At 39.3% G+C, this 25,538-nt stretch overlaps 3 protein-coding genes across 5 annotated transcripts in view; 1 reads left to right on the plus strand and 2 right to left on the minus strand.

Moving 5' to 3' along the window:
* Nucleotides 1-396: 396 nt before the first annotated feature.
* On the minus strand, nt 397-696 carry NCBP2AS2 (NCBP2 antisense 2 (head to head)). Its single transcript, XM_065875842.1, has one exon. It carries the CDS (start codon nt 694-696, stop codon nt 397-399), a length of 300 nt encoding a protein of 99 aa, XP_065731914.1.
* A 205-nt stretch (nt 697-901) lies between these two features.
* On the plus strand, nt 902-7,360 carry NCBP2 (nuclear cap binding protein subunit 2). 2 transcript variants are annotated; one of them, XM_065876688.1, is made up of 4 exons: nt 902-1,004; nt 2,928-3,109; nt 6,039-6,177; nt 6,787-7,360. In XM_065876688.1, the coding sequence occupies exons 1-4, from the start codon at nt 927-929 to the stop codon at nt 6,856-6,858; spliced, it is 471 nt and encodes a 156-aa protein (XP_065732760.1). In that variant the 5' UTR covers nt 902-926; the 3' UTR covers nt 6,859-7,360. The 2 variants fall into 2 exon arrangements, with proteins under 2 accessions (XP_065732760.1, XP_065732761.1); XM_065876689.1 differs by having other exon boundaries at nt 927-1,004; nt 2,928-2,967; nt 6,056-6,177; nt 6,787-6,858.
* A 4,649-nt stretch (nt 7,361-12,009) lies between these two features.
* SENP5 (SUMO specific peptidase 5) overlaps nt 12,010-25,538 on the minus strand; it is a 37,468-nt gene continuing 23,939 nt past the window's right edge. The window contains exons 7-10 of one of the 2 annotated variants that reach the window (XM_065876729.1): nt 17,546-17,683; nt 14,814-14,897; nt 13,286-13,336; nt 12,010-12,417 (exon numbers count right to left, since the gene is read on the minus strand). In XM_065876729.1, coding sequence (XP_065732801.1) covers nt 12,307-12,417; nt 13,286-13,336; nt 14,814-14,897; nt 17,546-17,683 — 384 coding nt within the window. In that variant the 3' untranslated portion in view covers nt 12,010-12,306. The remainder of the gene's footprint in view (nt 12,418-13,285; nt 13,337-14,813; nt 14,898-17,545; nt 17,684-25,538) is intronic. The other variant, XM_065876730.1, reaches the window with a different exon arrangement.

The following is a 25,538-nucleotide window of genomic DNA, read 5'->3' on the forward strand; positions in this document are numbered from 1 at the left end:
TCATCCAGGATCTCCCCTGGAAGTAGTGCCCTGCTATATCAGTGCACAGGCAGCAGCATCCATCACTGGTTTTAGTCCCATTTCAGAGGGCAGACCCTCTTTCCGGTTGTACTTTGGTCCATGGCTCTCTGCCCGCGCGCTGTATCAGGTACCAGTCTTTACTTCTGTCAGGCTTCGGGGGCTTTTCTCATACGCTGTGTCCCGACCGATCACAGGGCTCCCTTCACCAGGGGTGTCGGTATGGCCTGGGCTCTCTGATGAGCGGGACCTCTGTAGGCGGACCATCTGAGTCCGGATTCCAAGCCATGCGTAGTGTCCGGGATGACTTCATAGCGCCGAGGCCGGTGTCGAGCCCGGAAGGGAAAGCAGGCGACCTCGACTCGGCCCGGCCTGGGTTTAGGGGTTTGCTCCCGGGCCCTTCTGGCTACCTGGTGGTGGCCGCGGGCGTTCCCGGAGGCTGCGGCGTAGCTCCTGAATGAAGGTGTCTCTGAAGCGGGCAGCGCGGCAGCCCAGGGAGCCCGCGGCCCCTGCCGCGAGGGCTCGCAGGCGCCTGGCCGCGTCCTGCCCGTGTAGCTGGGCCTGCAGCAGTACGAAGGCGGTGAGCTGCGCCGCACGCCGGATGGGCCGCGACTCAGCGAGACGCTCCACCAGCTGCGGGCTGTGCAACAGGGCGGCCAGCAGCCGCCGTAGAATCATCCTCGGAGCGCCCTGTAATCCAGAGCACGCCGCTCTCACTTCTGATCGGCGACGCCTGACTACCGACCACGTCTGCGCCGGCGCCGCCGGGTGACGACACTGCCGCGCTGGGATTGGAGCACGGGATTTCGACTTTTCACAGCGGCCTCCGAGCGTTTCCGGTTCCGCTACCGCCGGGGCGGCTTCGTTTTTCTCGCAGTGGCGGCGACCTCGACCGAAATCTGTGCGTTATGTCGGGTGGCCTCCTGAAGGCGCTGCGCAGCGACTCCTACGTCGAGCTGAGCCAGTACCGGGACCAGCACTTCCGGGTGAGGCAAGCGGGGCAGCGAGAAGGGGAGGCCCCGGGCCAGAAGGCTGAGAATTGGTTTGCTCTTGTCTCATTGTGTCGTCTCCCATTCCCTGGTATCCCGAAACGCGAAGGGAAGCCTTGGTGCTTGCTGTGGAATGGATTCTGAAAGGGCGTTTGGATATCACTGAATCGTCTCTCGTAGGCAGGGAATTTGAGGCTCTCTCTCACATTTCCTAGCAGCCGCTGCCTGATCCCCGGGGCAGTGCAGACGGGCGGCAGTAGTAGTGGCGTCTCAGGTTTTCCCGAACGGTGCCGCGGGAAGGTGACTTTGTGATGAGGGAAAGCGGTGTCTTTTTGACACGTGGAGCATGTGGAGGCGCCATCCTGACCCAGATACCGGGGATTTTAATTATTTTTAAATTTTCAGTTACATCAGCCAAACTGCGCTTTGGCGTTTCGCGTCCTCTCCTTGGGCTAGTTAAACGGCCCTCCACAAGTTGTACGTGGTGAGTGGCAGACACAGTTGAGCCCTGCCTCCCCTTTTAGGGAGCCCTTGGAGTGTGGAGGGGGGACCAGCATGTTAAGTGTCTGGATGTCAAGATCGGAGAACTGCTGGGTTTCAGAAGAGGGAAATTTTCGTTTGGCCCGCGTCACAGCAGATTCTGTGGAAAAGGGGGAGGCTACAGCTATTAAAGGTGGGTTCTTCAGTATCAGCAAAGGCGGGGATAGGGTGGAGGTGACTGACACTCATTAACTAGTGGTTGGTTGTTTAGTAAATCTGTATTGAGTGCTGTTGCTGAAGCCTTCTGCTACACCTTAGAGAGGGAAGACAGTTTCCACACCCTAAGACTTCATAATCCTCTAGGGATTATGGGATTGTAAATGGAAGGACTGTAAATGTACAGATTTACAATGAAGGTAAGTGATCATAATCTAGGCAGAAATGATGAGTGGAAAGGGAGGGGCTGTGAGGATTCAGAAAATTCCCTGTGACGGGGAAAGGAGGGGTCACATACAGAAGAAGGTAGGTGTGGAGAATGTTTAAAATGCATCAGTACGGTAGGGAAATGGAAATTTGAGGTCAAATTGAGAAGGATCTTAGATTTTCACGCAGTCAACTGTTTTTAAATGCTTACTGTATGCCAGGCATGATTTTTCATTCTATCACTTTTACAGGTCTCATTACTTTAGAAAGTTCCACATCATAACCATCCTGAATTTCAAGCATCCTGCAAGATTAAAACAGTGAAAGGATTCAACTTTTGCTGTTGTTTATCTCTGCAGTCTAAAGCCTATAGCTTCATTTAGATAGTAGTAAGATACTGTCTTGTAGAATTTCTACAGTGTTTCCTGAATGGGATCCACATTATTATCCTACCTTAAATAAGTACTTATACCAGTTGTCCTAACCTGTAGGCTGTTTGGTGGGACATGACTTGTATGTGTGAGAAAAGAAGGAAAAAGGAAAATGCTTCTTGACCATAATTTTAACAAATCAGTAACAGCAGTAATAAAGTGAATCTACTTTATTTAATGTCTCATTCCAGACTCCTGGAAAACCTATTTTTAATGTATCGTTAAAATGACTCTTGTCCTGTGAACTTTTAAGGAAGTATGGGATTGGGGATAAGACTGGGTTTGGATTCCAGCTACAACTACTGATTAGATGTGTGACCCTGGACAAGCTACTTAACTGTCTTCCCTCAGGTAGAATGAGGATAATAAATTAGGACCTACTTCATTCAACTCTGAGAATTAAATGAGACTTCCATGCATGGAGATCTGACTTGCAGTCCCTTGATTCTCCCTAGAGGCAGACATATTACCTGTTTCTTGTGTGTGGTATCCATGTATATTCATGCTTTTAAAAAATATAACTTAGAGCATACGCTTCACATTGTTTTGTGCCTTTCTTTTTTCACTTTGCTCTTGGAAATTCTAGGGTGACAATGAAGAACAGGAAAAATTACTAAAGAAAAGCTGTACATTGTATGTTGGAAATCTTTCCTTTTATACGACTGAAGAACAAATCTATGAACTCTTCAGCAAAAGTGGTGACATAAAGAAAATCATCATGGGCCTGGATAAAATGAAGAAAACAGCATGTGGGTTCTGCTTTGTGGAGTATCCTTCCTGTGTGTTTGATGTAGCTGTTGGCCAGAGGTGGGGCCCAGAGTGGCTGGTACCCTATTTTAAAGATGAGTGAGGATATTCGTTGATTAGCATCCCTACACTTATCTCTGCCTCTCCTTCCTTCTGTCCAGTGTGCCTATACTGTTACACTGGGAAAGCTATTAACATTCTTTCTGAAATCCATTTTTTTCATAGTTGATTAAGAAAAATAATCTTTGAAAATGTATGCTTATGGTGTTTCAAAATGTCCAGAGCATAGTGAAAATAAAAGCCCTATACCATTCTAAGTCCAGAGACAATCAGTTACGAGTCTCGTGGGTCTTTCCAGAAGTAATCCTATGGATGTGTGGTAGCATACTGCATGCACTCATTTTTTTTCACCTATCTTAGAAATTGCTTCATGTTAGCATATGTAGATCTACCTCTTTTTAAAACAACTATATAGTATTTCATTATGTAGATGTATATAGCTTGATTTTATAGGTCAAAACCAAAGCTATATTTACTTGTGACCATGTATTCTCTCCCTGGAAACTCCAAATATTGGACCTTCTGGATTTATCCTTTGATGTTTTGTTTTTTAACTAATATTTTTCGGTCATTTTGTTTGAGAAACTTTCCAGACCTGATCTACCGTGTCTTGAATTTTCTTTTCTGTGCCCTGAATTGTTTCTTTTGGTTGTATTTATGCCGTAAAATTTCCTTCAGTTTCTGGTGATCCCTGGATTTCTGATCATAATTAGGGGAAAAAAGACTGACTATGTGGATCTAGGCAGAACTACTTTTTTTTAAAATTAATTAATTAATTTGGCTGCGCTGGGTCTTAGTTGCAGCACACGATTCGTTGCTGCTCTAGTTCCCTGACCAGGGATCAAACCCGGGCCCCCTGCGCTCGGAGCGCAGAGTCTTAACCACTATACCATTAGGGAAGTCCCCAGGCAGAACTACTTAAGTTGCTGCCTTGCCTTTGGGACATGTGGATTCCTCAAATGCTAGAATGAAAAGGGATTTTATTTGGCTTGCTAATGTTAAAGACAATGCCCTAGTTCCTCCAGACAGTTCAGATCCCTATCATTTTACTTTTATTTGCCTGGGATTAAATGCCTTTCTGTTAACAGGTCTTTTCCCCACATAGACACCTTTAATTAAACCCTATATGCAGACTCACTTGTTATTCAACTTGGAATTAAGAGCCTCCTGGGGGCTTTCCTGGTGGTGCAGTGGTTGAGAGTCCACCTGCCGATGCAGGGGTTCGTGCCCTGGTCCGGGAGGATGCCACATGCCGCGGAGCGGCTAGGCCCGTGAGCCATGGCCGCTGAGCCTGCGTGTCCGGAGCCTGTGCTCCACAACGGGAGAGGCCACAACAGTGAGAGGCCCGCGTACCAAAAAAAAAAGCGAGCCTCCTGGGCTTGCTGTCTCCTTTAAGCCCTTTCAAGGGTATTTCGCACTGTGACTTTGTTTCATCCACTAGTACTCTTCACCTTCTGTTGAATCTCTAGTCTGCTTATGGTCTCTTCTCCTCTTTGTATATGTGTTTCTTTTCTGTTTTAATGGGGGCCTTGAGAAGTAAAGAAGAGAAAACGTGCTCTATCAGCTTGAACCAGAAGCCCCACTTTTTTTTTCATATGTAAATTTATTTATTTATTTATTTATTGGCTGCGTTGGGTCTTCATTGCTGTGCCCGGGCTTTCTCTAGTTGCAGCGCAGGGGCTACTCTTCGTTGCGGTGCGCGGGCTTCTCATCGCGGTGGCTTCTCCCGTTGCGGAGCACGGGCTCTTGGCGCATGGGATTCAGTAGTTGTGGCTCGTGGTCTCTAGGGTGCAGGCTCAGTAGTTGTGGCGCATGGGCTTAGTTACTCTGCAGCATGTGGGATCTTCTTGGACCAGGGATTGAACCCGTGTCCCCTGCATTGGCAGGCGGATTCTTAACCACTGCGCCACCAGGGAAGTCCCAGAAGCCCCACTTTTGATTTCGGTATCTGATTTCTGGATTCTGCAAGCTTCTCCCACTCTTCCTTCAGATACGAGGGACGAGTGCCTAGGTTTTACTTTTGCCTCTGGTGGCAATACTGTAAAATAGTTCACGGGGGACAGAAAAGGCAAAGAAAATACTAGATAATAACCAGTCTCTAAGAACTGGAGTGTTTTTGCATCTGCCTTGAAGGTCAGAGATCAACAATCATGATGGCAAATACCTGAAAGAAAGGCTACCGTTCATTGTTAGTGTTTTTTTCCTCAGTTTGCCCTTTAGCATTCATTTCATTCAACAAAAAATTATTGAATGCCCACTGTGTGCTAGGCATTGTGTAGATGCTGACACTGGAATTTCAGTGTTTCCCTACCTGTGTAATTAAAGACAACGGGAAAAAGTCCAGATCAGTATTTCCTAAACCCAGCTAATGATCGTAAGTATTACTTACAGAGATTTTTTTTTTAATAGCACCCCAAAGACAGATTTAGTAGATCTGATTTGGAACTACTAATGAGAGTGATATTTTGAGTGTTTCCTTCTAATGAAATGCAATGGCAATTCATATGTACCGTGACCTCTTTTTAAGGTTCTTGAATATATACAGCTTCATATTCAGGGAACCCAAAGATGCTGTTTTCTTGGATAACAGTTCATGGTTAAAACCTGCACTGAACATATTTTATATTTTGCAAACCAAAATATGGAGACAGTGGAACCAGACACTTGACAGGATTATCAAAAAAATCATCAGTGTAGCCACGGATAAGTGTCATTTTTGACCGCTTCTGGACCAATCTCAAACAGGCCTGTGCAAGACAAATTATTGTCTTTGAACTCCATCTGGTTGGATTCGTTTTTGTACATTTTCTTAACTCAGCTTCATTTAGATGTTGCTTCCTCTGTTTACAGAAATATCTGGAGAAATGCTAATTCCTTAATAATAATTAAGATACTATTTAAGAGCAGATGCAGAAAATGCCATGCGGTACATAAATGGAACTCGTCTGGATGACCGGATCATTCGCACAGACTGGGACGCAGGCTTTAAGGAGGGCAGGCAGTATGGCCGTGGGCGTTCTGGGGGCCAGGTATGCAGAAAGGTGCTCTGGGTTCAGCCTTTGCCTGGGATTCCAATCCTAAATGACAAGTGTTTTGTCAATTTGTATTTGCTCTTTTGAAAATAACTTTGTGCCTATAACCTTGGCTTGAAGTGAATCTGAAAACCACCCATTGGGGTTGGTAAATTATTTTTACACTTGATCTTAGCCAAAAGGCTGAGAAGTGATGATAAATTATTTTTAAAAACCATTAAGTAGTGTATTATCTACATCACAAGCAACCATTATTGGACTTCTGCTGGGGCTAAATGTTCTCCACCTGCCAAGAGTGTTGAACGAAAGCAAAATGCACTAAAATGACTTTTACATTTTTATTTTAAAATAGTTTATTCTTTGCAACGTGCTATCTTTGAATGCTGAGTATGAACCTGGTGTTTGGTAAAACACCATTAGGTAGTCTTAAATAATTTTGCAGGGCAGTTGAGCTATATTATCAGTTGCTTAAAATTAATTATGTTCTGTTCTGCTTGAAATGTTCACATCATGACACCTGAAAAGGCATAGTTATTTGACACATTTTAGGAAGCATGTTTGTTACACTCATCTTCTCTATACTGTAACATGTTCTTTTCAATTAAGGTGCGAGATGAGTATCGTCAGGACTACGATGCTGGGAGAGGAGGTTATGGAAAACTGGCCCAAAACCAGTGAGTGGTGAGAGCCCCGTCATGAAAAACTCACTCCTTTGGCCTGTTGAATTTGATGTGCATTCCCAAGGTCTGCGAACCTGCCTATTTTTACCAAGCCTTATTTAATATGTCTCTACTGAGCTGGAAGGCTCTTCATGGTTTTCCACTTAAAAAATTATTAAAGGACAGAATCCAAAAGAATGCCTTTAATTTTATAGTCTTAACATCTTGGTTGTGTGTCAGATTACCAGAATGATTTCTGTTACCGGGTCAAGAATTGTGTTCCTTAGCAACAGACTTCATGTGTTATGTTGCTCTATCAGCCAAAACACACTTCTTCTAGGAAGAATGGAAAAAAAATTTTTAAGTGTTTACCATGTTTGCACCTAAGTGGGTTTATGGTCTACTGTGGGGCCTGGAATTACTATTTTTAAAATTTTAAGTTTGCATGAGATAAAGTTTAATAAGTGGAGTTCTGCAGTGTAATGTAGCTTTACTCTAAATTAGGAATAGATTTTGATAACTGAATTTTTTTCTATGTTGAATTTTAATCTCTAAAGGCAAACTTAAGAGTCAAGGGAACTTCCTAAATAGTTGGGTAAGCCTTAGACAGTCGCAGGGGACACCACTTCTTATGTGCTTTTTATATCAGGAAATTAGGTCAGGACTTGAAGGGTATTTACTAAACACATTTTTCAAAATATGTTTTCGCTAACGCTAAAAAAAACCAAGGGTCTGTATTAGAGGGAACCTCAACTACTCTAAGGGCAAGCGGGGGACACTGTCAGTAGGAAATGGGGAGGAAATATCAGGAGATGTGAGTTAAACCAGTGCCTTGGCATGATGAAGGTTGTTGCGAGAGCCAGCAGATCTATTTTTTTCATTTTCAAACTGATCTTGGGAATTGAGTGGGGTTGTTTGTTTTTAAAAAAAAGAGCTTAAAGATCAAGAGAATACTTAACAAAATCAGAACTGCTTCCCTCGGAAATGTTTTGGCTCATTCTCATACTGAAGTCTGTCTTGTTTTTTCCTAGCTAACTGTGCTGAGTTTCAGAGCCTGGGTAGAGCTGGTGGTCTCTACAGAGAAGGGAGTCTGGAGGATTTATTTTGCATTTGTAAGGCAAGAGAGAATTTCTCTAATATTATGTGAACTATTGCTCATTTTAAACTGGTAGTCTAGTATAATTTTCCCTGATGTAAGTGATATTTTTTCATCTAGCAACAAAGTATCTCCTAATTTCCAATAGTTTGTGAAGTTGGGGCTGAAGTATCTCAACTGAACATCTTTCATGTTACAGTAAGTGTATGTTTTCTCAAATTTAAACTGGCTATTTGAACTTTAAAAGAAAGATATCTCTAAATTAGTTGTATTTAGGAAAACATTTGCAAATATCTAATGAGGACATACAATTCATTATTAAAATCTTTTTTACACTCTAGTTTGAATTAATGTATTTTATATTTTGCAGTAAAACGTAACTCAGATTTCTATAGGCATTAAAACCACAGTGGTTCCTATTTGAATTGTCTTCTGTAACAGAGTGCAATAAAATTGGACCAACTTATTGTCTGTGTTTCCTCATCGATAATGACATTGAAGCGGTCTTTACTCTGGAATACATTTTTGGGGGGAAATCTATGAATAGTATGCAGAATTTGCATGTCCATTTTTTTTTTTTTTTTTTTTTTTTTTTTATGCGTTACGCGGGCCTCTCACTGTTGTGGCCTCTCCCGTTGCGGAGGACAGGCTCCGGACGCGCAGGCTCAGCGGCCATGGCTCACGGGCCCAGCCGCTCCGCGGCATGTGGGATCTTCCCAGACCGGGGCACGAACCCGCGTCCCCTGCATCGGCAGGCGGACTCCCAACCACTGCGCCACCAGGGAAGCCCTGCATGTCCATTTTAATTTGACAGTTACTAATATTGCTAGCCACTAGCCACATGTAGCTAATTAACTAAATTAAAACACTCAGTTCCTCAGTAAGTCACATTAGCTACATTTCAGATGCTCAATAGCTACCCGTGGTTAATGGCTGTTGCAGATGATAATGGAATTTGTAGGATGCCAATACAGAACATTTCCATCATTGCAAAAAATGCTACTAAATGGACAGTGTGGGCTGCTTAGAGCCCACACTGGTCACTGTTAATAGATGAGCCTTGTCGTGACTGGTATGTCACTGGGAAAAATTACCAAACAGTACATTTTATCCAACACAAGAGAACACACATTTATAAAGGCATTTAGTTTATTTTTCAAAAAAATATTTTTGCTAGAAGGTTTGAGTGATTTTTACATGATCACAATCTTTAAATAACTTTTTTCTAACCAAAAGGTACCATTTAAGTGGACAGCTTGTCTAGATTTGCTTTTGTTAACACCCAAATACAATTAGCACTTCTGATGGCATTCCCTAGGTCTTCTTAATTATCTACAGGCCAGGAGGCAGAGCCTAGCACATAACAAAGTATGTGCTTTACACCTGCTGATTAGTTCAGTTGCATAACAATTAAGCAGAGCAGGTAATCAGGATATCTAATTCACACTATTAACACACTGGTTCTCGCCTGAAGAGTCTGATTCACCCAGAGCTCCCAATTATTCCTTCTAACCCAGGGAAGTAGTATACCACAACTGCAAAGAAAAGGGGCAGCTCAACTTAGGCTAGTGCTGGCTGTGTCCCAGTTAGGTCTGTTATTTTGTTCCAACTATGAATTCAAGGTGACCAATGTTAATCATATTCAATGATAAGTAGAAAACAAAATGCAAAGCCAAAACAAATGATTTGGGGATTACTGGCAGCAACTGCTGCTTCTCCCTTCCTTAAGTGCATCCCTTCCTTAAGAGAAGGTTGGTTCTCTATGATTCTTGAGTAGAACTTAACTAAAAGTTGAACTAAATCTACATTCATTGCTATAGATTTAACGAAAGGATAAAAGCAACTACAGACTGGTAAATTTGCTGATGGAGAGGACTGAGCAGCTTGTTGAAGGCACATCATAAGCAGCTTTTAGTTTGATAAGGCCTGCCCTCAACCCCAAAAGCATAAGGTCTGCCCACCTTGAGGGCACCCAAACAACTCAGTGCCAAGCTAGTGAGAGTAAAACAATGCCTGTCTCTTCTACCAACAGCCCAGACTGTATTTCCAAAATTTCTGTTGCAAGGAAGCCATTATTGCAAACATCAGGATAAAGGCCATTCTAAACTTAGGGCTTGGGCTAAATAGAGGTTTGCACCTAATCTCAAGATGGGGGGAAGCAACTATGTGTGCTGAAGCAAGTTTCGTGAACAACAGAGAAACATTTTAACCAGACTTAAAATATCTGACATTTAAGCTAAAGCATGCTGGACAATGTACCTCAAGGTGCCCTACTAAACTGGACATGAAAGGCACCCTGGACTTGGGACAGCTCACCTTAGGTTCTCTCTGCCTCCCTGTTAAGAGCATGACCATTTCTCAGAGTGGAGGAAATGGCAACTGAAACTTTGGGCATTAAGATTTTGGCCAGAACACAATTCTGTCTCTTCTGTATGCCTCCTTCTGTCAGAGAGTGAGATACGAGATACGGAGCTCTAAAGTATAAGACATTTTTAATCAATAGTCTAGTTACCCATTACAAGGAAAAAAAAAAAAGGCAAATGTCTCACATACAGGTTTGAAAAATCTCGTTTGTATAATTATACTTGAAAACCTCAAGAAGACACCCAACCCATTTTGTCACCTTTCCTAATGCTGATACAACCCTACCTGTAGCAGCACAAAGTGCCTCTAATATCAGTCTTTTTAATGACTTGAAGCACAATAAGAAATACTGACCTGGTTTTATATTATACTAAGGAGTTTGAGTCTGAGGGACTAGGAAAGTGCTGGGGCTGTTTACAATGTAAACACTGGTGTTGGTGCTTGGAATGTCGGGATGGGAACCCTGCACGTAAACATGTTCTGACTCCACCCTCAACTGCTGGCAGTCAGCCCTACCGTATGGCCAAGTTAAACTGCACATTTTAGCTTTTTATTTTCAACACCTCACACCTAACGAGGCATAAACCAAAGCATCTTCTGCCATTTACTTGGTATTTTTCTGTACAAGCTTCTGAATTTCTTGTATACACGTTTGTTGTTTTTCCTCCCCCAGTTCAGAAAAGATGTAGTTTAACATGCATCTTTCCCTATTTCCTTTCGTTTCCAATATCACAAAACTTTGTTAGATTAAAGATGCAAGATCCATTACTTTAACCCTAATGCAGCCAAGGGTAATAAATCAGGACAGGGCCACTTCTGCCTTCCCCCAGAAGATGAGGTTCATGGAAGCAAAAAAAAGGACTCCTGTGCTAGAGTCTCAGGGTTGGTCAAGCAGAGGCAGATGAGCCCTGCATGCTGTTGAGATCACTAGAGAAATAAGAGGGAAAAAACTCATAACATTTGCTGTACTCCCACAGTTTCATGTCTCCCTTAATACCTTTCCTGTTCTCTCCTCTCCACCCACGTGCAAAATACCTGAAGTCAGTCTTCGGTTTTGAGTGTTTATATTTTAAATACCCTTGAAATAGAAAGGTATTTGGCAAATCTGAATTTCTTCCATATGGGAAACAATTGCTGTTAGAAAGGCTGAATTCTCATTTGTTTGACCACTAGTTTTGACAGATACTAATTTTTTAATGGGTCAAAACCAGAAAAATCCAGGGAATCAGTGTTCCAGCAAAAGCCTTTGTAAGATTAAAGCATTTATTATAAATGCTTCTTAAAACCAAGATTGAAATCTCTCATGTGTGAAGATAAATGGACCCTCAAGGTCACTGTCTTTTTCTCATACCTTAATCAACTCTTCCCAAAGCAGGCACTGTGCTTACAAGTGTGCCTCCGTAAATAGAACATACCAGTCAGTTTATGGCCACTTCCTTTTCACCCTTCAAAAAGAATGTGACTCACTTGGAGAGGGAAGTCAGTGAAAGGTGCTGCTGGTAAAAATAAAACAGGACTGGCTTTGTCTGAAACCCCTTCTAGCTACCCTTTATGCCCCAGGGAACATCTACTATTCTCAGAGTTACGTTGTATCAAAAACATCCTGCATTTTTAGGTTCTGGAATTAAAATTTAAACCTGTATTCAGTTCACATCTAACTAAGTTTCAAAAGCTGCACCAAATCTACTAGGCTTTTTTTTGTTTTTTTTAATACTCTGCACTGCATGCTCTGTCTATATGCATGCGTTTGGATAATAAATATTAAATATGGGGGGGACACACACACACAGAATCCATAAAATTAAAAATGAAACCAAACTGAACATTAAAAAATAGTACATAGTAACTAGGGAAATGAGTAAGGGCAGAAAATAAATTTGAGGTAACAACAGCGGCCCAACACCACTGATCTGAAATATCTGTAAAAATTCAAATAAGTGTTTGGAGATTCAAGTAACAAACCATCTGCTCCAACTTGGTCAGACTTCCCAGAGTCCCTGCTGAGTTTCAGTCCATGAGCCGGCACTCACACAGCTCCTTGTAAATCCTCTTCCGCACTCGGGGCATGTCTTCTTGGGAAAACTGGAAAGGCTGCTCTAAGGCGAGGCACTTGCAGTACTGCAAAGGTCCCAGAAACACTTAAGTGGCACGTGGAGTTATGTACCAGCCTAATATATTTTACTAGATGCAGACCTAATAGAATAGGGTCTAAGGCGAATGTTAAAAGTTTGTTTAAACTCGTAAAACTGTTTTAAAACATTTACCTCCAAATTATAGTCAATTTTCCAGGCAAGTATATGTCTTGGGACTCTCCCTCTCTCCCCACTCAATACTGTGAAAAGCAAAACCGATGAAGGGGCTTCCAGTTCTTCTAAAGGTGAAATCTGCTGAGAATGCAGCCAGACCTAACATGGCCTTTAAGTGAGAACTTGAATTTGTTTACAAACGTGAGTCATGTGAGAGAGCCCATCTTCCAAGATCTTCGGAAATCTCTAAATTCATGGATTATGTACTATAATTTCCTTCATAAATGTATAACAACTTTTTCAATAGCCCTTTGAGACCTAAGATCTACAGCATGAGAAAGCACAGTGTTTAAATGTGGCCCTTATTTAAAATCTAATTAGGTTTTACTCTGTGGTTAAAGACTACCTACCAATGGTTAGAAAAATATAGTTAATACTACCAATGCCAAGGGTCTATGAAACAGACAAATTCACATCAGTCTCCAATGTGGCTTACCAATAGCCTCTGATATGACATGGATGATACCAATTATTCATCTTCAGCCTTAGAAGGTGATTCTTCCTAATGATAATATATGAAAATGCACAACTACTGCTTCCCAACAACAAAGGAGGGTTGGGAGGAAAAGTGTTCTGTTATCTGTACCTAGTACCTGTATACATCAGAGGGATCCCACTTCTCCCTAAACCCAATAAATTTAATTTATAAATTGTAAATACTGAAAAAACTATTTCTTTACCTGGAGCACAAATACTCCACAGTCACTGTCATTTTTCTGTTGTGGAATACACTACGGGGAAAAACAAAACGATCATTAAAATAAAACCAAGTATTCCTCTTCAGATAAGAAAAGCTGTTTTTATGGAAAAATGAGCGAGACAGGAAACTTGTCTGTATCCAAGACAGCTGGTGTGTACCTCTGGTATTCAAAGTGTTTGAGTTTATGGAGGCATCTGGCCATGAAAAGAGCTATCAATCAACCACAACTTAGAACATTTTGCCTAAATATGAGAAGTGGGAAATCAAATAAAATCCTATTTTAAAACTTCCATTTGGATATTTAGTTTTGCTATCAATTCACTGACAATGGAATCAAAATGGAATTGTGGATCAGAGAACACAGCGCATGGCCTGGACTCTGAATACGTAGTAACAATGCTGCTTGGCAGTCTTCCCTTTTCATCTCATATTTCACAACTCTGTCCTATTCTTTTAAAGACATGGTAAAGGTAAGCAGTATGTTTTCCAAAGAACTGGTTACTGTCGTCTGCCTAAAGTGTTGGAATATGAAAGATCCTGATTAAATTTAGAATACCTGGATATACTACTGGGTAAATTCAGAATATTCACAAGTTCAGTTCTGGTTTGAACTAATATACTAGGTTATTTAAAATACAAAACATAAGTTTAGAAGTTAGCATATAGTACAGTTCAAGGATAAACAAATAAGCCTTGTCCCTTTGGGTTTGGGTTAAAGGTTTATATCAAGACCCTGCCTTTTTAGCAGTGTCTTTGATCTGGATAGACCTGAGTTCAAAGACTTCACTCTGTCAATAGTTTTGATGGCCTTTGGGGAAGTTCACACCTAGGATTCAGCTTTCTCATCTACAATAAAGAGCTTCTTATCCCTAAATGACCTGCCTACCTCACAGATTGTAAGGATCAAATGAGATCATACATAGAAAAACACTATGAAAACAAAGCAGTGCCCATAAAACGGAAGACACTGATATTTGTGACAGGGTTAAGAGGCTAGGCCTGCTCACTCTGCCCCGCATACAGCTTTTATGTCTATGGCCAAACATAGTGCTGCTTCTAGACTGTTCAGACTGAAGCACTCAGGCCACTTGTCTTCCCCAAATGCCTGGAAAGCAGCCCAGTACACTTGCTCCCTTAGTGAATCCAAATAGTCACGTCAGTATTTCTCTGGGTCTACATGAGTCATCTGGAAATAAGAGCCATGAGGCAAGAGGCAGATGCCACCAAAAAAATTTTTTTTTCCTTTTTTTTCAACAGAGCAACTATATCATCAGCAGCTGCCCCCAGGATGAAATGACTGAATTTATTTGCCCCAGCAGGCAGTGGGAAATTGGGCAGCCAGGTGATGAATACTGAACTGAGGTTTACTCTGAGCTGCCTCCCTGCAGCCTCTAGGCTCTCTATTGGTATCTTCATGATCAGTCTTCATGTGCTTTTAAAGACACCCACCCCTTAGACAATTCCAGCCCCTTGACATGCCTGGGTTTTCATTTTTATCACTTACTTACCTTGGTAACAGCAGTCTGCCAACCCTGAAGAAATTCAGGTCTATTTTTTTCTCTGGCTTCAGTCAGCAAATACTTTCTTATATTCTGGTTAAAAAGAAACCACAACACAGATGCTGTGTTCCATCAGTTGGTGAAAAATGGAACCTGCCCGCAGCAGACAGAAGCAAAGGAGGAGGCTGTGGCCCCACCACTGGGCAGAGTATGCATTAAAGAGTTTAAAGCTGGAACTTGATTTCAGACCTTTTTTAATTTTTATAGAGTGAAGGACTCAGACCTTCTGTATTGTATGCACTTAGACTGTGGACACTGGTATATGCTTTAATTAGATCTTTTTATGAGATGGTCAGCCTTTTCCAGGAGTAAGTCAACTTGCTGAATTTGAAACTTAAATAAATACTGGCAAAACAAAAAGAAAGCCTTAATTACTGCCAATGCCCAACAAAGGGAAGGAACCCATGGCAGAAATCATTAATAACTGAAATGAAATTTAAACATTCTAGCCTTAGATATACTCCATATTTTTGAGGGCTGCAGGTAAAAGTATCATTCAGCTTCTAGAAAGTGATACTTAAAACCCATCCTGGATACTAAATACAGTCAAGTCCACTGCTGAAATCTCTACCAAGATGAAGCCTACTGAAGTTCCTAATTTTCCCTTATGCCCTCCACCTCTTTGTGTATCTTTCTCTGCCTATCTTTTCTAAGGGTGAAGTCAGAGGTTACATGAATTAACCCCCTGAAGGTGGAGCAGAAGTATGTATGTACATGTAGAGATACAAGTATGTGTCTGTATATACATACATACATACACACATACACGTATCTGCATATTCGTATTTTCTTTCCATATATAGTATCATTCTGCAACTTGCTTTTCCAAACTCAGTATGTCTTGGAGATCTTTCCACGTTAGGACACAAAGATCTACTATATTCTTTTTAACTGCTATGGTCAGTTTAATATTGTGAATATACTACAGCGTATGTATGTATTTAGCTAGTCTGTTAGTAGAGCTAAATTTAGGTTGTTTTGACTTTTCACTATTATCAGTAATGCTGCAATGAACATCCTGGTGTATGCCCCATTCTTGTGTGCATATACAAGTATTTTTATGTAGTATATACCAAGAAACAGAACTGGTATGTAATAGGATATGTGTCTTTTTGGCACTTAGAATTGCAATTGTTCCCCAAGGGGCTGTATCAATTTATACACTCCACCAGAAATTGAGAATGCCTGTTTCTTACACCCACTTTAGTAACATCGAACTTTTCCTAACATAACAGGCAAAAAAATGGAACCCTGAGGTAGTTTTAATTTGCATTTCCCCTATTTCTGGTGAGGCTGAGCATCTCTCCATGTGTTTAATGGCTATTTTCATTTTTCCTAAAAATCACTTATTTTATCCTTTGTCCCTTTCTATTAGATCCTTCTTTTTCTTATTCATTTGTAGTTCTTTTTATATTCTGGATAGTGACTATTATCTATGTCACAAACATTTTCTCCAAATCTATCCCTTTTAACTTTATGACAGACAGAAGTTTCAAATGATGACATGGTCAAATTTATCAATCTGTTCCTTTATGTCTTTTGCTTTTTTTGGTTCTGTATAAGACCTTCCACACTCTTTGTGTTTTATATTTAGGTCATTATTCCATCTGGAATTTGTTCTTATAAATAGTATGAAACAGAACCTGTATTTTACTTTTCCAAATAGAGAGCTAATTTTCCCAATGGCATATATCGAATAGCCTGTCCGTCCCCAACTTTATTATATTATAACTAAGTTCCCACATATACATGAGCTACTTCTAGATTCTCTATGCTGTTCCACCAATCCACTTGTCTATTCCTAAACCAATATAATTAAAATAACTTTAATTTTCAAAACTTTGTGATATGGTTTGACATCTAGTAGACCAAATATTCCTTTGTTCAGTTTTGATCTACTTCAAAACTATTTTAGCTGTTCATGCACATGAATTTTGCAATATGAATTCTAGGATGAGCTTATCAGGTTTCATTCAAAATCCTCCTGGGAAACTGATTAGGACAGAAATTAGTTTATATTAGTTTAGGGAGAATTAATCTCCTTCCGATACTGAGTGTGCCTGTCTTCCCATCTATTCAGATTTCCTTTAAATACTTTGGAGTCTTCATCTCAAAGAATGTCCCCATTTTTTGTTAGGGTATATTCCTGGGTAATTCATGTCTTTGCTACTTTTGAAAATGGAATCTTTCTGTTTTCATTTACATTTTCTAACTGTGCCGGAGAATCAGGAAACATACTGATTTTTCTTGCTTTGTATCCCACCATCTTATTGAACTCTTATTAACTGAACTCTAATATTTTGCCAGCTGGTTCTCTTGGCTATAATACACTCTACAGAAGTTATTTTGAAGATACAAGCCAATTTTAGCTCTAAGAGAAACCAAGGAAAATGATTTCTATCCACATTCAAAATGTAGTTTTAAGGGAAAGACAGAAAAAAATCTGATGAAATCCAAAACAGGGCATGTATCTCAGAGAGGGATCCAGATCGTGGACAGCTACCTCTTCCCACCTGGAGATTCCTCTTGTCCTTTTCTCTGCCAACATTTTTGACATGACATGACAGAAAATGATCATCTGTGGTACTGACTTCTGTTGTTCTATCCTAGAGCTGAGATACCATCTGGTCAATCACAAAATAAATGGGGAAAAAAAGGGGGGGGGCAGTATATTAACTTACCTCTACACAAAACTTAAAATGAATGCCTTGGGAATCATAAAATGAAATAATTCGATTAGAGAGTGTCACAGTAATGAGAGACCAGTGGACTTCCAGGTGAATAGGAATCAACAGAAGACTCTTTTTAAACAAATCCACCTGATCAAGAAAAGAAAAAGAAATGTAGCCATCACCACAGGCTTTCCAAACCAACAACAAACAGCAGCTTCCTTTTACTGACCTTTGACCTGTCCAAGGTCATAAAACTAGGAAGTGGTGAAGCCAGAATCTGAACCCAGATCTTAGTCTAAAGCCCATGTTTGTAACTAGTAAGCTAAAACACACAAGAAAACTGAAGATAACAGAAAGCACTGTTTTCCATTTAACCTGCTAAACCTGTGTTTATTAACTACCTAAAATGACTTAGCCCCTTATTTTTAAGCCTAACTTATTTTCTTATATACATATTTGACCTAGAATCAATTCTTATTTAGGAAGGAATTGTGGTATTAGAAAACAACATAGCCTTGCAATATGGTCACAGGCTCTGAAGTTAAGTCTGGTCAAGTTCAAATTGTAGCTCTGCCACTTATTGGCCAGATGACTTTGGCAATTTTCATAGCTTCTCTGTGCCTTGATTTCCTCAATTATAAAATACAGATAACAATAGTACCCACCTTATGAAGTTGTTGAGAGTGACAATAAATGTAAAATGCACAAAAGTGTGCTTAGCAAATTATATGTAGCCAATAAATCTTAGCTGTTATTATCACTACCTCAAATCTCTCAGATGTCGAAATTGAGAAAAAGAGCCTTGATAATTCTTCCTGTCCTTTACATCCTCACTCACCCTTCATATCGTAATACATATCGTTTAAAAATCTAGAAACATTCACTGTACCACTCAAAATCCCAGTTGTGGACTGGATGATAAAGTAGTAGGTACTCAATAAACATCTGTAAAAGAGTGAATGGATTTTTCTCAGGCGTTTTTTGTATTTTAGTGATTCCCTGGGTTAAAACGATTACAGGGCTATTTTCTTCTTTAATTACTTATTTTATTTTTGGCTGTGTTGGGTCTTCGTTGCGGTGCACATGCTTCTCATTGCCATGGCTTTTCTTGTTGCGGAGCACAGGCTCTAGGCACAAGGGCTTCAGTAGTTGTAGCATGAGGGCTCAGTAGTTGTGGCTCACAGGCTCTAGAGCACAGGCTCAGTAGTTGTGGCGCATGGGCTTAGTTGCTCTGCGGCATGTGGGACCTTCCTGGATCACGGATCGAACCTGTGTCCCCTGCACTGGCAGGTGGGTTCTCAACCACTGCGCCACCAGGGAAGTCCCTATAGGGCTACTTTAAACTAGATTCTTAGAAACTATTTCTCAAGCGTTCTTTGCTTTCTGATATTCAGATAATGTCCTGTTCTAGAAGAATCTTCTACCAGTCTACATAACCTCGTAACAAACCACTTCTGCTTTTCAGTTTATGTATCCATAAACCTGAGAGGTGAGGTGGACAGGAAATACTAAATAGGACATACAATTGGTCCTTTCCAGCTCAAAAATTCTGAGTATCTAAAACAAGAAATCATATTTAAAATACAGCATTAAATGAGACCAAATTTACATTTTTCTCAAAAAGAAACTTTTTCTTAATTATAAATCAATTTTAAAATAAAAATTGCAAAATACAGATAAAAGATATACTTCAGTTTGTCTTTCCAGATCTTTTTCTTCTTTTTAATATATTAATGTTCACACGCACACACACAACCTTATTACATATATGTAATTAAGAATGATGTGTGTGGAGTGACTAAGATAGAAAAATAGAGGATGTGATGATGAAGAGTCTGGTTGTTAACAGGCTTTCTTGGATTGAGAGATAATGTCTAAACAAGGCTGAGTTTGGAGCACATTTCTTCAACATGTGTAGGTTAAAGGTTTCACTTGTCAGGTGGAGTGTGTATTGAGACTATGTATTGAGACTTGTGTATGAACAAGAAGGTAGGCACAAAGCCCTCTAGTTATCAGAGGATTTAGCTTCAGGAGAAATGGGGGGTTATCTACTCTAGATGGCAAAGAGCTGGGAGAGGCTCATGGGCTTGGCATGCTAATAAGGTAGAATTAGAAGATGAACTTTCGAAACGCATTGTTTACAAAAATCTTTCTCACTGAACTATGCCCTCTCTGTAGGTATTAAAAAAGTTGGTTTCTCATTTGCATAATAAAGTGGAGAGCTAGTAGTGGGAACTTATCTAATTCAAAGTTAGTCCTTAAATTTCTAAGAAAAAAATATCTGAAACAGTAACAAGTTGTATATTGCCAAAAACTACAGGAAAAAATGAAATATAATGCCTTGGAGATGAAAAGAGCTTCAAATATATAAAGTACTTTAAAATTGTAGAAAATATAGTTCAAAATGATGAAATAAGAAATGCTAAAATAAGAATATGCTACAGCAGGAGGGACCAAAAAAAAAAAAAAAAAGAATGATGTGTGTGGTCAATTGTATTACTGATCTCAATTACTTGGTGTCCTCCCTGTAAGAGGATTATACAGAACTACCTATTACCATGTGGCTTCACTGCCCCTTCCAGGGGGAAAAATGTAGTCATATGATTCACTGTAAAGAGAAATGAATTTATCTCATGACCAAGCTGAAACTTCAAGAGCCATCATGTGGCCCTGAGACTGACATGTCTGAAGATTAGGTGCTGCTCCTTCAGTTTGGGTCCCATTAAAGGAATAAAGATGAGAAAAGACAGGATCATCTCCTTAGATATAGGGAAAAGCATCTGATAAAACTCAACATCCATCTATGATTAAAAGCTCTCAGCAAACTAAGAATAGGAGGGAATTTCCTTAACCTGGTAAAGAGCGTCTACAAAAAACCTACAACTGACATCATAAACAGTAGTGAAAAACTGAATGCTTTCCTCCTAAGATTAGGAACAAGGCAAAGGTGTCCTCTCTCATTACTTTTATTCAACAACGTACTAGAAGTCCTAGCCAGTGCAATAAAGCAAGAAAAAGATGGCATACGATTTGGAAAGGAAGAAATAAAACAGTCATTACTTACAGACATGACTTTCTATGAAATTCTCACAGAATCTACAAAAAAGCTCCTAAAACCAGTGAGTCTGACAAGTCACAGGATACAAGGTCAATTTATAGAAATCAATTGTATTTCTATACACTAACTGCAAACAACTGGAAGATAACGTTTTAAAAATTGTTTTTAGCAGTTTCATCAATATGAAACACTTAGGGATACATTAAAAAAAATAAGAGCTCACATGCCACAATTAAGGAGCCCAGCGGCTGCAACTAAGGAGCCTGCAAGTTGCAACTAAGGAGCACATGTGCTGCAACTAAAGGAGCTGGTGAGCCACAACTAAGGATCCCGCCTGCTGCAACTAAGACCCAGCGCAACCACGTAAATAAATAAATAAATACATGCAAGACCTGTACACTAAGATTTATAAAATATTGCTGAGAAAAATTAAAGACCCAAATAAATGGAAAATATACCATGTCATGGGCTAGAAGACTTAATACCGTTAAGATGTCCATTCTACCCAAATGAACATACAGATTAAACACAATCCCAATCATAATCCAGCAAGTTTTTTAAAAGCAGAGATTGACAAAATGATTCTAAAATTTATATGAAAATACAAAAGGACCTAGAATTGCCAAAGCAATCTGGAAAAAGAAGGCTAAAGCTGGACACTTACACTGATTTTAAGACAAACTGTAAAGATAAAGTGATCAAGACAGTGTGGTATTAGCATAAAAACAAAGAGATTGATGCAAGAAAACATAAAGTCCAGAAACAGACCCATACATATGTTGTCCACTGACTTTCTACAAAGATGCCAAAGCAATTAAAGTGGGAAAGAGAAGCCTTTTCAGGAAATGCCAATGAAGGGGAAAAAAAAGAACCTTGATCCCTACTTTGTATCTTACACAAAAACTGAGATGTACCAGAGATGTAAATGTAAAACCTAAAACTATAAAGCTGTTAGAAGAAAACATATGAGGCAAGTATTTTTTAGACTGGGTATACAGAAAGCAAAACTATAAAAGAAAAAAGTATGGTAAATTAGATTGCATCAAAATAAAAACCTCCATTCATCAAAACACATATTTAGGGACTTCCCTGGCGGTCCCGTGGTTAAGACTCCACACTCCCAATGCAAGGGGCACTGGTTCAATCCCTGGTCAGGGAACTAAGATCCCAAATGCCTCACGGTGTGGCCAAAAAAAAAAAAAAAAAAAAAAACCACACTTGTTTAAGAAATAAGTATAAAAGCCACAGACTGAGAGAAAGCAGTAAAAAAGTATAGATCTGACAAAGGACTTACAACCAGAACTCAATAATAAGCACTTCTTTACTACAAAACTTTTCATTTTTTTAAAAAATTAATTTATTTATCTATTTTTGGCTGTGTTGGGTCTTCATTGCTGCACACGGGCTTTCTGTAGTTGCGGCGAGCAGGGGCTACTCTTCATTGCAGTGTGCGGGCTTCTCACTGCAGTGGCTTCTCTTGTTGAGTAGCACGGGTTCTAGGCACGCAGGCTTCAGTAACTGCAGCATGCGGGCTCAGTAGTTGTGGCTTGCGGGCTCTAGAGCGCAAGCTCCGTAGTTGTGGCACACGGGCATAGCTGCCCCGCAGCATGTGGGATCTTCCTGGACCAGGGATCGAACCTGTGTCCCCTGCATTGGCAGGTGGATTCTTAATCACTGAGCCACCAGGGAAGTCCCAAAACTTTTCATTCTTATCATTCACCCATTTTTCTATTGAGTTGGTGAGGTCTTTTTCTTATTGATGTATAGAAACACTTTATATATTTAAAAAATTAGTTCTGTGATTTGAATTGCAAATATTTTTTCCCAGTTTACTGTTTGTCCTTTTAGGTAATTAATTCTTTTTTTTTTTTTTTTTTTTTAATGTCATCTGAGCTTTAAGTTGTACACAGAATGGACTTTGCTACTCTGAGATTATTTTTTTAAAGTTCTGCTATGGATTTCCTTTGTACTTCCACTGTTTCACTGTCTTGTTGCATTCAAATCCTTGGTCGTTCTGTAATTTATATTAATGTAGTCTAATTTAGTGAGTACTTAATTCTTCTTTCATTTTTTCTTTAATAATAATGCATTTATGGCCATTATTTTTTCCTCAAAACAGCTTTCATTATGTTCCATAGTGGTTGGTAAGATGTGTTGCCCTTTCTATCCTTTTCTAGACAGTTTGTATATAATTTCATTTTTTATTTTCTTTTAGACCCAGGGGTCATATCAAGGGTTTATATCTAGTGCAATTTTTTAATTAAGTTTTTTTAGTCATCTTTTAATATTTATTTTTAATTTAACTGAACTGTGGTTAAGGAATAGTGTAATAATTTTCTTTGTGGCTAAGTACATGGTCAATTTTTTACAAGTGTTCCTTAGATATAGGAATAAATGTATATTCTCTTTTTGAGGGGTATAAAGATCTAGTATATATCTATTAAACCAAAAGCACTGGTTGTATTATTTTTTATTTATGATCTTATTTTTTATCTACTAGATTTGTCCAACTATGAAAGAGGTCTCCCATTATCACTATTTACCAAGGTCTCCTAGCTTTTGTAATCATTGTTATATCTCCTATGTATTGAAGTTTTATCATACAGTGTACTTTTCACCTTAAATTCTACCTCATCTGCTGTTAATACTGCTATTCCTCCTTTTTGCTTGCCACTCCTTTCTTTTGGTTTGCATTTGCCTAGTACCTCTTTACCTGTCACTTTACTTTCAAGCTTTCTTTTTCGTATTATTTTATGTTTACTTCTTATACACAGCACATAGCTGGATTTTCTGATTTAACCCAATCTGAGAGGCTCCAGAGGATGGAACAATTTAATTTATTCTATTTAATGAAATGACTCACATATTTATACTTGACTTTATTCCTTCATTCTCATGTTGCTTATTATTCAGGAATTCTTCCATGAGTATAATTTTTCCATGCTATTTACAAGGCATACCTTGTTTTACTGTACTTTGCAGATATTGCATTTTTTATAAATTGAAGGTTTATGGCAACCCTGCATAGATAAGTCTATTGGCACCACTTTTCCAACAACATTTGTTTACATCATGTCTCTGTGTCACGTTTTGGTAATTCTTGCAATATTTCAAATTGTTTTTTTATTATTTTATTTATTATGGTTATCTGTGATCAATGATCTTTGATATTACTGCTACAACTCACTGAAGGCTAAGGGGATGGTTAGCATTTTTTTAGCAAAAAAGTATTTTTAATTAAGGTATGCACATTATTTTTTTAGACATAATGCTATTGCAAACATAAGGGACTACAATATAGTGTAAACATAACTTTTATACGCACTGGGAAACCAAAAAATCCAGTGACTCACTTTATTGCAATACTCACTTTATTGTGGTGGTCTGGAACCAAACCTACAATATCTCCAAGGTATACCTGTCTAACCTTTCTCTAATCCATACTACATATGATCATCTTTCCTCAGCTATGTAACTTTTCCTGGTTAAGTGGCATCCTATTATATGTATGTACAGTTTTAATTTGACCAATCCCCTACTAATTAGTTGTCCTCAATTTTTCTAATATAAACACCACCATAGCCCATCCAGTGGCACAAGCCACATACTCAGAAGTCATCTTTCACACTTCCTTCTCCTTCATTCCCATAACCTACTCATCACCAAGTTCTGTTATTTTACTCCCTAGGTCACACTCAAATTTGTGTACATCTTCCATCTCTACCATTCTAATTTAAAGTATCATCAATCTGCAGTGGCCTCCTGTTCTACCCACATCAACTTTGCTCCCACACTTGTCCATCTTCTTCAGTGCCACTAGAGCAGACTACAAATTGGATGTCGTCACCTACAACCCTTCAATAGATTCTTACACATTTAGGATAAAATTCAAAACACAGACCTCAAGACCCTGATCAGATCCACTTTATGTCACTCTCTTCTTTGCTCTGCATTCCAGCTACACTAGTCTTCTCCCATGCTTCTCCCATCACAATATAAAAATGATGACCACTTAATGTGTTTATCATGTGCTTAGTGGTTTACATGCATTATCTCATTTAATCCTCACAAGATAAATAAAACCGGTATTCCTATTTTATAGATGATGAAACTAAAGATTAAAGTAATTAAGTAATTCACCCAAGGTCTTACAACCAGTTAAGTGGCTAAACCAGGATCTGAACCCCAAAAATCTTATATGTTCCGGTATAATGTTGTAAGTCATAATTCTAGTTATTACTTTAAAATGTATATCTCAGAAATAACTAAATTTCCTTGTCAATTGATTATGAACTTTCATCAAATCTTTAACCATGGTCATTTTTAACTCTTCTGTCATTTACAGACAGTTCTGGGTGTACTCTGATGCTTTTGCAAATATGCTCCTATAAAAGGGTTTCTTTCATCTTCAAGGAATTCATGGAAAAGACTCTGACAAGTACAGGTTTCTGGTCACTGACTATACTGCTGAACTGAATGAATAAGCATTTTCAGAACTCTAATGGAAAACTGATGAACTCATAAAACTGCTAACAAAAGATCAAGATAAAAAAAATTAATTACATGGGACTGAGTGAACTGATGAGGATGATTATAATTTTTGTGACTTTGTTTGACTAAAAAAAAAGTCCCAAAGGACTCAGGGGCAAAAAATATACAAATCAATTTTCACTGCAAAGTAAAGGAGCTGTTACAGTGGAGGATTACTGGACTGAATGTCAATATTATGACATAGTATGAGTGTGTTTCGTGTTTGGTAATTGCAATCATTGTTGCTTTTGTTGTGGTCATCCATTTACAATGCTTGGTGTCAGTCTATTTATCTCTTGTAAACATAAAATACAGTGTGTGTGTGTGTAAAAAAAAAAAAAAAAAAAAAAAAAGGATCTGAACCCAGGTCTGAATCCTGAGTTCATTATATCTATTTCCCCAGATGTGCACTCT

The sequence above is a fragment of the Phocoena phocoena genome, chromosome 4 (assembly GCF_963924675.1).
Source record: "Phocoena phocoena chromosome 4, mPhoPho1.1, whole genome shotgun sequence".
NCBI classification, from domain to species: Eukaryota; Metazoa; Chordata; class Mammalia; order Artiodactyla; family Phocoenidae; genus Phocoena; species Phocoena phocoena.